This window comes from Gopherus evgoodei, chromosome 2 (assembly GCF_007399415.2).
Source record: "Gopherus evgoodei ecotype Sinaloan lineage chromosome 2, rGopEvg1_v1.p, whole genome shotgun sequence".
NCBI lineage: Eukaryota > Metazoa > Chordata > Testudines > Testudinidae > Gopherus > Gopherus evgoodei.
This window is the reverse complement of record NC_044323.1, coordinates 97,561,529-97,573,793: the sequence shown is the minus strand read 5'-3', so window position 1 is coordinate 97,573,793 and position 12,265 is coordinate 97,561,529. Positions and strand designations below refer to the sequence as shown.

The following is a 12,265-nucleotide window of genomic DNA, read 5'->3' as shown; positions in this document are numbered from 1 at the left end:
TATGAAAAGGTTATGATTTGCTGAATATGTTTATCCTATTTGTATGCAAGTATAATTTTTGTATTTGAAGTTACGAATATTGACTCTATACCTGTATTCCAAATGTTTTCTCCTGGGGTAACCCCACAAGGTAATTAGCCAGCACATCTTGGAGGGACTAGTCAAAGTAAATGGCTTTTCAAGGGACACTTAACTAGGGTGACCAGATGTCTTGTTTTTAAAGGGACAGTCCCATATTTAAGCCCTTCTGCAAGTGTCCCGACTTTTTCTTAAAAATCGGCAAATTGTCCCGTATTTTCTGTCTCTCCCCACCACCCACCCACCATCAGTACTGGTGGCTCCTGCTGCTGGCCAGATCCCTGCTAGCCAGTCATCTACCCACCAGTGGTGAGCGGGGGGGATCCAGTGGCCAGCGATGCAGGTAGGTGTGCAAAGTCGATGGTGGGGCCTTTTACGTACTTCCTCCCTCGCTCTCCTCTTCCTGCTTTGTCCCTTTGCCCCACAGCTCTGCTGCTCCTCCATATTCCCTCCCCCCCCCCCCCGGCAGAGTGTGTCCCACTCCTAGCGCTGAGCAAAGAAGCAGTCCTTGGTCAGAGCGCTCAGCTCACCAACATCCCTGGTTCACAATGCATTCTTCGGGCTTAACCCCTTCCTGCCCGAACTGTAGCTGGGAGATAGGAGATGGCTGGGTTATGTCGGTGGCCAGCAGCAGCCTGGAGGTGTTAGCTGCGTGTTGACACGGTATGGGCAGAAAGGGACAGGCTGCTTTCAGCCATGGGGGAGGATTCGGGGGGGGAGATGAGCTCTGCAAAGACATGGGCCAGTTCATCCCTTCCCCTCCCCTGCAGCTGGAAGCAGCTCCTATCCCTTCCCTCCCGCACAGTGCCAAAAGGCTGCTGGCGGCCACAATCTCGTGTGAACCCTAGCAGAAATCTAGGGAAAGGGGGCATATGACTCTGCCTTCTCCCCCTACACACATGTTGCCTCAGGAGGATGCAATGGCAGGTACCAAGAGAGGCAGGTCCATCCCAGGTGCCCAGCCAGGCATGGAGGTGGAGAGCGCCGGGCAGAGGACGCTGGGTTGGTTGGTGACATACCCCCTCCCCACCGTGTGTGTGTGTGTGTGTGTGTGTGTGTGTGTGTGTGTGTGTGTGTGTGTGTGTGTGTGTGTGTGTGTGTGTGTGTAAGTAACCCCTCCCGGGGGGGGCAGTAGGGGTTTGTGTGTCACCCTTCCCCATGTGAACCTTAAAGCCTTAAGGATAAGAAGGTAAATAAAAAGAATCTAACTAGCATTATTGTGGGGGAAGGGATAGCTCAGTGGTTTGAGCATTGGCTTGCTAAACCCAGGGTTGTGAGTTCAATCCTTGAGGGGGCCATTTGGGGATTTAGTTGGGGATTGAACCTGCTTTGAGCAGGGGGTTGGACTAGATGACCTCCCTTCCAACCCTGATACTCTGATTTCTTTTTAACAGGGGCTCAGTCAACTTGATGTTTATTTGAATGTTTGTACAATTTATTGCTGTTGAACTCACTTGAATAAGAGTAATTTTGCCAGGTGTCCCGTATTCAGTATAGGGAAATATGGTCACCCTACATATAACTCACAATGGATCATGGGAGACACCCATCTACACTGAATGGACTTTCCTGTGGACATTCCATATGAAGTATAGATAATGGTCCAGAGGTGATGGGGGGGAGCCCAGGTAGCCCGTAGGAGCCAAAAGGGGTGGGGGGCACCAAAATACAAGTTCACTCAGGCACCATTTTCACTAAGGCCTGCCCTGGGTAGTAGGAAAGGTGGCAATATTCTTGACTAAAGGAAAGGGGCTTAATTTGCATGCAAACAAGTATGCTACAATCATAAAGTCTTAGCCCTTGTAATAAAAATAGAAGCTGATGTTTATTAATATATCATTCCAGATACATGAAGTACTATTATGTGGCTCATGGGTTGCATAAAATGTCATGTTGCCACCCTGGCTGTAGACTAATGCTCTATAAAACTGGAAATTCCACCAGATGGCCATTTCAGAGCAGACGTAAAAGTTTTAGAGCTGCATTGTGGCAAGGCCCTAGTTATGGCTAATGTGAAAATAGCATCTTACAAAAAAAAAAGTAATTACTGATCATAACTGACCTATGATATGGTACTACTACTAATCATAGTTTACATGTAGAAGATACCTTTTATCTGAGGGTCTGGAAACACTTTACAAAGACTAGCAAGTGTTCCCATTTTACTGATAAGGAAAGATACAACATGAAGAGGTTGTGCCTTGCTTGTTGAGTGACAGAGTTGAGATTGTAACCCAGTCTGCAGACTCTGCGACCTATTCCAAGCAGTGTTTTCTATTGGCCAGGCAAATGGACAAGTGACCTGAATATTATTCCTGGCTCTGCCCCTGACTTGCTATGAGGCGAAATGCAGATCAATCAGGGCAAGATTCTGCCATCCTTACACTCACCAATACTTAACTGATTGAGCAGACCGAATCAATTGATGAGTCTGCTCCTGAACTACGGTACTATGCAATAAGGGCGTGGCAGCATTTATTTGCTTTGGTTTCCCCATTTCTAAAATGGGGATAATGCTTATATTTGTTAAAGTACTTTGAGATCTCTGGATGAAAAATACTATGTGCATGTGTGATGTTATAGCTGTTCTTTCGTTACTGGATTAACCATCACTGACTATGAATTTATAAAGCATTAGTCTACAGCCCTGGCAAACACATGGAGTTTTATTAACCCAGGAGTCACATAATAGTATTCAATGGTACTAAAATGACTAATATGAGACACTATGTTTGCTAAGGGAACACAGAGCAAGTGCCTCTGCAGATAGTATCTTCAAAAGTGTCCTTGTCTATGGCTGTTGGGTTAAATTCATGAGCACATGGACAACTAATATGAGCTAAAGGACCCCTCTGAAGATTTGGACTTTTGAGCTGCCAGTGAGTTCACAAACACATAGGCACAAATTAATTGAAGTCACTGGATTTGCAATTAGACCGGTAATAGCCATAGATACTTAGAAGTTGCTAGCAGACAGATTGCCAAATCCTGGAGTAACATTCCTATTCCAAAGACTGTTCATCTGGGCGAAAGCCTCTAAAGTTAAAGCATTGTTTGTGTTCCTGTCATAAACTCTGATATTTTGTTTTGTATTTAGAGAATTGTCCTTAAAGTTCTCCTTTTTTTTTCTTTTAGATTGATATGATTGTGACCTTGGGTGGACTTGGAGGACGCTTTGACCAAATCATGGCATCAGTGGAGACTCTCTTTCATGCAACTAATATCACTCCCACTCCAGTTATAGTTATTCAAGAGTGCTCCCTCATTTGCCTACTTCAACCTGTAAGTGAAATGAAGTGTGAGACCACAATAAACATGATCCTGCAGTTCCAACAGTCAAAACTGCCATTTCCCATTCACTTGCTTCAGGACTGTAGAATTAGACTCTAGATTTAAAATAGATTTCTAGCAGCTGGGAGATGACTTATAGCCGCACGCCTGCAGAAGTGGTATATTTTGCACCTTCTGTCAGTAGAGATCAGGATTAACTCACCAAGAACAGATTTTAAATAGAGGATGGGAAACTGAAAAAGTGAAAATTTAGTAAGTGCTAAAACTTTATTCAGTTTTGTAATTGGTTATGAATGGAAATATCTTTGAACTTTTAAATTAAATTCCAAAGGAATTAAATGTAGCTCCCTCTCCTTTTTTTCATTTTAAACAGAAATATGACTGACACATGAGAGAGAAACTCAAGAGGAAAATTCAAGGGCTTAACAAACGTCAGACAGAATTCTCATATAGTCTGAGTGCTGCAATTTATTTTGCCTGAAATCCGGATGTGATTAATGAGGGAATCTATTTAGAAATGTGTTGATTTTGTGGTGATCAGGTTTTTATCCAGTTATTGATTCAGAAAATAACACAAATGATGCCTTGTGCAGCTTTCACTTTTAAGATTGAATTTAGAAGCAAAAGCTGAGTAAAAGAGCTTTTTTTTCCTAACAGCTACTTATTGGCTTCTGTTTGGAAATATTTTTTCTGATGGCTGGATTTCTGGAAGTTTAACTAGCTATACACTTTTATCCAGTTTGTCTTATAAAATGAGATTCACTGGCAAGGTTGATGACCAAGCCTGCACTATGCATGCGTGCGTCACTGTAATCTGAGAGGTATTAATAGGGTTCTATATATAAGAGATTGCAGATTTAAATCCACAGAGGCGAATTCTACATTATCAACACAAGGCACTCTGTCTGTAGGAGGGATGCTGGGCACAGGAGCTCATTTGCCACTATGACAAGGAATGACTGCGATTATTAGTTGCAGAGCTAAAAGGCTAGATATGGAACAAAGGGCGGAAAAACCTGGGCTGAAGGATAATTGCGATGAGATCTGAAAGTGGGAAGTAATTTACCTATGAATGATTTGCACATACTGTACTGACACCAAATTAATTTTAGGAAACTTTTGAGAAAGCTAGCTAGAGCATTTTGAGGAGTTTCAATAAGATCAGAAATGCCCAGTTTAGTGATTAAAATATTTGCTTTTATCATGTAAAAGGGAGTACAGCAAAATAGAGACAATGGATTTCAGGAAGGCGGATTTCGGTAAGCTCAGAGAGCTGATAGGTAAGGTCCCATGGGAATCAAGACTGAGGGGAAAACCAACTGAGGAGAGTTGGCTATTAAGGGCCCAAAAGCAAGCTATTCCGATGGTTAGGAAAGATAGAAAATGTGGCAAAAGACCACCTTGGCTTAACCACGAGATCTTGCATGACCTACAAAACAAAAAGGCGTCATATAAAAAATGGAAACTAGGTCAGATTACAAAGGACGAATATAGGAAAATAACACAGGAATGCAGAGGCAAGATTAGAAAGGCAAAGGCACAAAATGAGCTCAAACTAGCTATGGGAATAAAGGGAAACGAAGACTTTTTATCAATACATTAGAAGCAAGAGGAAGACCAAGGACAGGGTAGGCCCACTGCTCAGTGAGGAGGGGGAAACAGTAACAGGAGACTTGGAAATGGCAGAGATGCTTAATGACTTCTTTGTTTCGGTCTTCACTGAGAAGTCTGAAGGAATGTCTAGTATAGTGAATGCTTACGGGAAGAGGGTAGGTTTAGAAGATAAAATAAAAAAAGAGCAAGTAAAAAATCACTTAGAAAAGTTAGATGCCTGCAAGTCACCAGGGCCTGATGAAATGCATCCTAGAATACTCAAGGAGTTAATAGAGGAGGTATCTGAGCCTCTAGCTATTATCTTTGGAAAATCATGAGAGACAGGGGAGATTCCAGAAGACTGGAAGGGGACAAATATAGTGCCCATCTATAAAAAGGGAAATAAAAACAACCCAGGAAACTACAGACCAGTTAGTTTAACTTCTGTGCCAGGGAAGATAATGGAGCAGGTAATTAGAGAAATCATCTGCAAACACTTGGAAGGTGGTAAGGTGATAGGGAATAGCCAGCATGGATTTGTAAAGAACAAATCGTGTCAAACTAATCTGATAACATTCTTTGATAGGATAACGAGCCTTGTAGATAAGGGAGAAGAGGTGGACGTGATATACCTAGACTTTAGTAAGGCATTTGATACGGTCTTGCATGATATTCTTATAGATAAACTAGGAAAGTACAATTTAGATGGGGCTACTATAAGGTGGGTGCATAACTAGCTGGATAACCGTACTCAGAGAGTAGTTATTAATGGCTCCCAATCCTGCTGGAAAGGTATAAAAAGTGGGGTTCCGCAGGGGTCTGTTTTGGGACCGGCTCTGTTCAATATCTTCATCAACGATTTAGATGTTGGCATAGAAAGTACGCTTATTAAGTTTGCAGACGATACCAAACTGGGAGGGATTGCAACTGCTTTGGAGGACAGGGTCAAAATTCAAAATGATCTGGACAAATTGGAGAAATGGTCTGAGGTAAACAGGATGAAGTTCAATAAAGATAAATGCAAAGTGCTCCACTTAGGAAGGAACAATCAGTTTCACACATACAGAATGGGAAGGGACTGTCTAGGAAGGAGTATGGCAGAAAGAGATCTAGGGGTCATAGTAGACCACAAGCTTAATATGAGTCAACAGTGTGATACTGTTGCAAAAAAAGCAAACGTGATTCTGGGATGCATTAACAGGTGTGTTGTAAACAAGACATGAGAAGTCATTCTTCCGCTTTACTCTGCGCTGGTTAGGCCTCAACTGGAGTATTGTGTCCAGTTCTGGGCACCGCATTTCAAGAAAGACGTGGAGAAATTGGAGAGGGTCCAGAGAAGAGCAACAAGAATGATTAAAGGTCTTGAGAACATGACCTATGAAGGAAGGCTGAAGGAATTGGGTTTGTTTAGTTTGGAAAAGAGAAGACTAAGAGGAGACATGATAGCAGTTTTCAGGTATCTAAAAGGGTATCAGGAGGAGGGAGAAAACTTGTTCACCTTAGCCTCCAATGATAGAACAAGAAGCAATGGGCTTAAACTGCAGCAAGGGAGATTTAGGTTGGACATTAGGAAAAAGTTCCTAACTATCAGGGTAGTTAAACACTGGAATAGATTGCCTAGGGAAGTTGTGGAATCTCCATCTCTGGAGATATTTAAGAGTAGGTTAGATAAATGTCTATTAGGGATGGTCTAGACAGTATTTGGTCCTGCCATGAGGGCAGGGGACTGGACTCGATGACCTCTCGAGGTCCCTTCCAGTCCTAGAGTCTATGAGTCTATGTAGCTATTTTAATTCTTTGTATTTAAAAATGGCTTCTAAAATGTCAGAGCTAAGATTATGTAATTTTGAGGGAATAATTCGCCCCCTAACAACTTGAATAAAAGTCCTTTGTATCATTATTACTTTTTTATGCAATGTGTTAATTGAGTTTTCTTGTTTTACTGATAATTTTTTTACCCTTTTATTACACTTTTACAAACATGTTAACACTGTTTTTCATTGGCATAGGCTAATACTTCTTTCACTCAGTTTCTGGCTGATGTACAGTATTGCCAGCTGATGACTTTTATAACTCCAGGCTGTTTCTAGTATTCAGAAATAAAGGGCAGATTCAGGGGGCAGGCATCTTACAGCAATCTTAAAACTAACTGACACACAATTCCATTTCATTGCTGGTTTAACCTTGTCATTCCATTGTCTTCCATCTGCTGCCATGGTCCTTTCGGAAAATAATTTTAACTCTCTGTTTTCCAGATAAAATCAAATAAGTAGTTTATAAATAGGAATAAATAATCCTATATTAGAAGTACTTTCTTCCTGCTCTGTTCAATTTAGGTTTACATTATGATAGTTTCTCTTGTAAATAGCTGAGGAAAATGACAGCTTTTTTTTCTTTGTAATTTAAAATCAAGGTAGGAGAGAATTAGATCTCAGTAGGAGATGAACTGACTTTTTTGAAATAATACAAGTGAGGAACAAAAGAAGTGGGATAGCATGATACACAAAGACAAATTATAAAATTAATAAGGACATCTGACACACAGATGTGGCAGTGTTCTGCAGTATTCTCGAAAAGCCCTATCTGTGGAGTCCATTGCATTAAATGCAAAGGTTACCTATTATTGTGGACCCAGATGATCGAAGGACTATACTGAACAATGTGTTAGACAAGAACGATTTTTTGGGGGAGGCAGTATGTGTGAAGTGGAATTCCTGGGAAATACTTGAGGGGGAGATGAAAACAAATGCCCTCCACCTGTTGTTCAAAATCGAAACCTTTGGAAGCTATGTTCTGAGGAGAGATCCATTGTTTGCAGTTCACCTGTTCCTGGAGGCTGGAGCTTTAAAAGGCCCAAGCTGTATAAAGAAACAGGTTGATATGCACAGTTTGAGTTCTTGCTCTAAGCTGAAGCAGTTAGGAATTTGTAAGCACAGGAAAACCTCTTTGTCAGATTTAAAGGACTGACCTCCTATCAGAGGTGGGGGGGGGGATCTCTGATAAGCTTATTAGTGTACAAGTAAGTACTTCTATTGTTTTAATGTTTTCTCTCTGCATTCACCTTAAGAATAAATATGCTTGCTTAGAAAGAGTTGTGGTAAATTATAACTGTGAGCAACTATGATGTTGATAGCTACTGAAGGAAAAGCAAAGCACTGACTCTGGCCTGTTTAGGTAGTTTGACTACCTGGGAGTAATACAATGTAGGCAGGGAACTGTGTAGCCTGGAAAAATCCCAGTTAGGTAGGGAAAAGATAGGGTTTTCTGCTCAAGAGAGGTGATTGCTGGGAGCCAAAAGCTTAAAAATAGGTGCCCTTGCTGGACCACAGAGGGGAGATCACAAGACAGTTGCCCTTAACCGTGACAACGTCTTGTAAGGAAATCTTTCACATTCATGTAGCATGCAGATCAGAAACCATTCTCTTTTCAGGAGGAAGGATCCATTTTTGTTGTTAGGTTTCTGGGACAGCAAAGTATGAGCAAAAAGCATTTTATCTCCAGATAAAATTAGACTTTTTTGTTAACATAAGAGTATAGTATAGTTCTATATTATGTATCCTCCCTTTATGTTTGTTTTTTATTTATAACCAAAATAGATAGTACACTTACCCCATGCTGTACACATCTTTGACATAGTTAGAAACAGGGTGACATCAACATAAAGCCAGCAGCTTTCCCTAGTCCCACCCCTCAGAAATAATCAGCAGAGATAGTCACACACCAAAATTATCTTGCCTCACCCACAAACATCAGTCTTTATCATTTTTTTCATTCCCCCAAAGCCTGAATAAACAGTGATCCTTTCATTGTGCCCTGAAGATCAACAGATTTGGAAGCTACTGCTGATCCCAGGACACTGGTGTCATCTCCCATTGAGATATGCCACTTGCTAAGCAGGCTGCCACGGTCTTAATCAGTTTTAATTTCTGGATTATTTTAAGATCGAGCCCCAGGTAGAGTTAATTGCAGTAAACTGTATTATAAATTAATATTCTATCAGAAGACAGATATATAATGCCTGATAAAGCATTTATAAGCCCTGTTCGTAAAATGTGTTTTTAAGTATATGAAAGTATAGAACCTAATCAATTTAATGTCAGTTTTTTATACTTTTTAAGAATGATCTCCTGCCTAATTCATTGTGAATCTTAGAATTCAATCTGTCAATTGATTCTTTTATGTATGGCTGAATTTGTAGAAGTGGACAACATGATTAGGCCAGGAAAGCAGCAATGCTGCTGGCTCATGTTGTGCCCTTAGTTAGTCACATAACCTCTTTCTATGCCTTTATTTACCTGTCTGTAAAATGGGTAAAATAATACCTTTGAGAGCTTCATTTTTAGGCTGAACACTTGTAAAACACTTTGGTTTCTTCAAAGGAAAAATTTCATACTAGTGGAATTTTTTTTTTTAGTATGTCTCATTCCTCTGACTATAGATAGGGAGGCAGAGTAGATGCTCCAGCAGGTGACATTTCCTTTAAAGCAGTTTCCAATGTGATGATTTAAGCAAAGAATTAAAAATAGAATACATGTCCCTGCAATGAAGAGTGATCATATTTCTCTCTGTGGTGAAAAAAGAATCCTTAATAAGGAATAATCATTTCTTATGAACAGGATATTTTATGTAACAGTCCATACTTTTTATGCTTGAAATTTTACTAATGTCAATTACCATTAGTATATACCCTGGCTGAAGAACATTAGGCCCTCAGAGTCATGTTTATCATGCTACCCATGCTCAGTATGAATGGCTTAAGGTTTCACATACATACTTTCTCATTTTCTGGTACTGTGCTTCTCGGGAGTACAGAAACATTAGCTTCTGTACACTGAGCATAAATTATCTTTTATCTGTGAGTTTTATGGCAGTTTGTAATACAAGGTAATAGGATTTATGACCAAGAAATGAGAAGATGTCCAAGAGTTAATGAGGCATGTCTTTTCATTATACTGAGCAGAGTTCCGTGTTCCCCATGCAGGATTCCACCATTGAGATGTGGGAAGAAGTATTGCTACTTGTACTTCAAAATATGTTGCACCAGAATACTTTTGTCAGTTATCTAACTCTCCAGAAATGCTGTTTGACCTATTTCTTCCATGCTGTGTTGTACTTCCTCATGTTTTTCCTTCCCATAAGAAATAATGAGGAATGTAATTAATGCTCATAGAAACCGAAGAAGGAAATAGAATGCTAATAATATTAGGAGTGTAACCCTTGTGGTTAAATCTAAGGTCTCGGCGTCAGGATTCCTGGGTTTTTTTTCTCAGCTCCACTGCTGACTCAGTGTGTAGTCTAGGGCAAGTCACTAAACCTCTGTGTGCCAAGGAGTTCCCATTTATAAAGTGACTGAAATACAATTACCAGACTGGGTGTTGTGGAGTTTACTTACTTATAAAATACTATAAGATCCTGAGATGAAAACCTCTATAGAAGTGCAAGATAGTGCTGTTGGTCATAGCTGTAATAATAACTAACAGGCTTTTAATTAGCTTCCAGAGCTACACCTACAAAAAAAGAGGGGGAAGTACCATTTCTTCAACTCTACAGATTTAGGCTCTGATCCTCCCAGTGACTCCACAGGGGCAGACTCATATGCCTTTGAAGTCATTTGGGCTCTGCACAGTGCAGGGTTTTGCAGGACTGGGGCCCAAGTCCATCCTCTCAATTAACAGGCAAACTACTCAACAGAGGCAAATGTCTGCCTGTCTTTCTCTCACTCTCACACATACACACATGTCAAGTTCTGTGAACTGATTTCACACCAGTCAAAACTTTTGCTCCTTTTGTGACTAGGCATAGTCAGTGCAGCATGCATCAACAAGAAAAAATATAAGATTAGTACTTGCTCTCTTGTGGTTTGTTGTTGCAGTTTGGTGTGGCAACATCTTTTGCCTTGTTTGCCAGGATGTCCCTGCTTGTATGGTAAAAGATAATGGGAAATCCAGATAATATGTGGTCAGCCTCTGAGTTTCCTGATCTCACTCCTTTCTTCTGATACAAGGCTGTCTCTAAGGTCCTGATCTCACTTCTATTGAAGTTCCTAATTGGCAGATCTCAATTCTTGAGTCTCTCCTCATCATTCCTCCACAAAATTTTGGATCATCAATGTCTATTTTGAATATACTCTTGGCATATTGTGAGGGTAGTCTCATTTACAGTGAAGCCATGGTAGTCTGAGTGAAAGAGCTCTTTAAGATTCTGTTCTAGAGATATCAAAATAATTAATTTCCTCCTTCTCCTCTAAGGTTGCATCTCATTTAGTGTTTCTGTTTCTAGCATGAGGACATCACCACTCGAATCAAAGCAACGAATCTCTCTTCTTCTACTTCCAAAACCTTTTTTTGTACAGCTGGCCTAATTCAGGACCTTGCATTTTATGGAGTTCTTAAGGATAAAATGTTCCATCCCAAGAAAGCAAATCTTTCTGTGGCTGCCTGTTGAAGAAAATAAAGCATTTCTTTCCAGCTGAATGGCTGATGTCTAAAACTAGCAACAGTGAAAATGGACTGAATTCCTCCTCTGGGAGTCTGAACCTTCACTGAGGGTTCTGGGATTGTTGTGAAATACGTTGTGTTTCTAAGGCTTCATAAGACTGATATACTAATGCCTTCCAGAAAAGGTTATGATACACTTTACTTTGGCTTGCTTAGCAGGTGGATTTATACTTGAAACAATATTGAATCACTTAAAGTTCTCCCCTAGTTATTGGCTACCAAAGATGGTTCCAGAGGAGTGAATGTCTGCTTGAGGGATGCCAAAACAGAAGTATCTAGGAGAATAAGACATGATAGAAACTCTGGCCATTTTATTTTACCCCTAAAGCTGAGTCATTTTGCTTTGGCTTTCCCTGCAGTTAGATTTAATCATGATACTCTAATTCCAATGTTGGGCAAATGTCTTGCTGCCTCTGAAGTCTTTGGATGTAGCTAAGCCTATCAATGTGAGGTACTTGCTTGCCTATTCACAGGATGGTCCATATACTGAAAGTTTCATGTCTTTATATGCATTTGTACAGCACACCTCTCAGCTGGGGTGTGAGGGTGATGTTTATGTAAATGGGTATAAATATATAATTAAAGTCTTAAAAGTGCCAGTACCCTTGCTCCCTCACTTCTTAAGAAGCTCACTCTGAGGAATGCACTATTTCCTTGCTGAAACAGAAACTTCATTTGATTTCACAAGAAGATAGCTTTGCCCAGCTTCTACCCTTAAAAGAAATGCAAGTCAGCACTCCAACACTTTTTTTAGAAAGAATTCCTTTCCCACCCAACTCCTGTAGGAAAATATCGGTGGGATAACA

At 40.5% G+C, this 12,265-nt stretch overlaps 1 protein-coding gene across 3 annotated transcripts in view; it reads left to right on the top strand.

The window, feature by feature from the left end:
* Window positions 1-12,265, top strand: part of TPK1 (thiamin pyrophosphokinase 1) — a 539,274-nt gene that overhangs the window by 346,301 nt on the left and 180,708 nt on the right. For 2 of the 3 annotated variants that reach the window (XM_030551432.1, XM_030551431.1), the window contains one exon: window positions 3,214-3,360. The exons of the other annotated variant lie outside the window; for it this stretch is intronic. In XM_030551432.1, coding sequence (XP_030407292.1) covers window positions 3,214-3,360 — 147 coding nt within the window. The remainder of the gene's footprint in view (window positions 1-3,213; window positions 3,361-12,265) is intronic. 3 annotated transcript variants of the gene reach the window in all.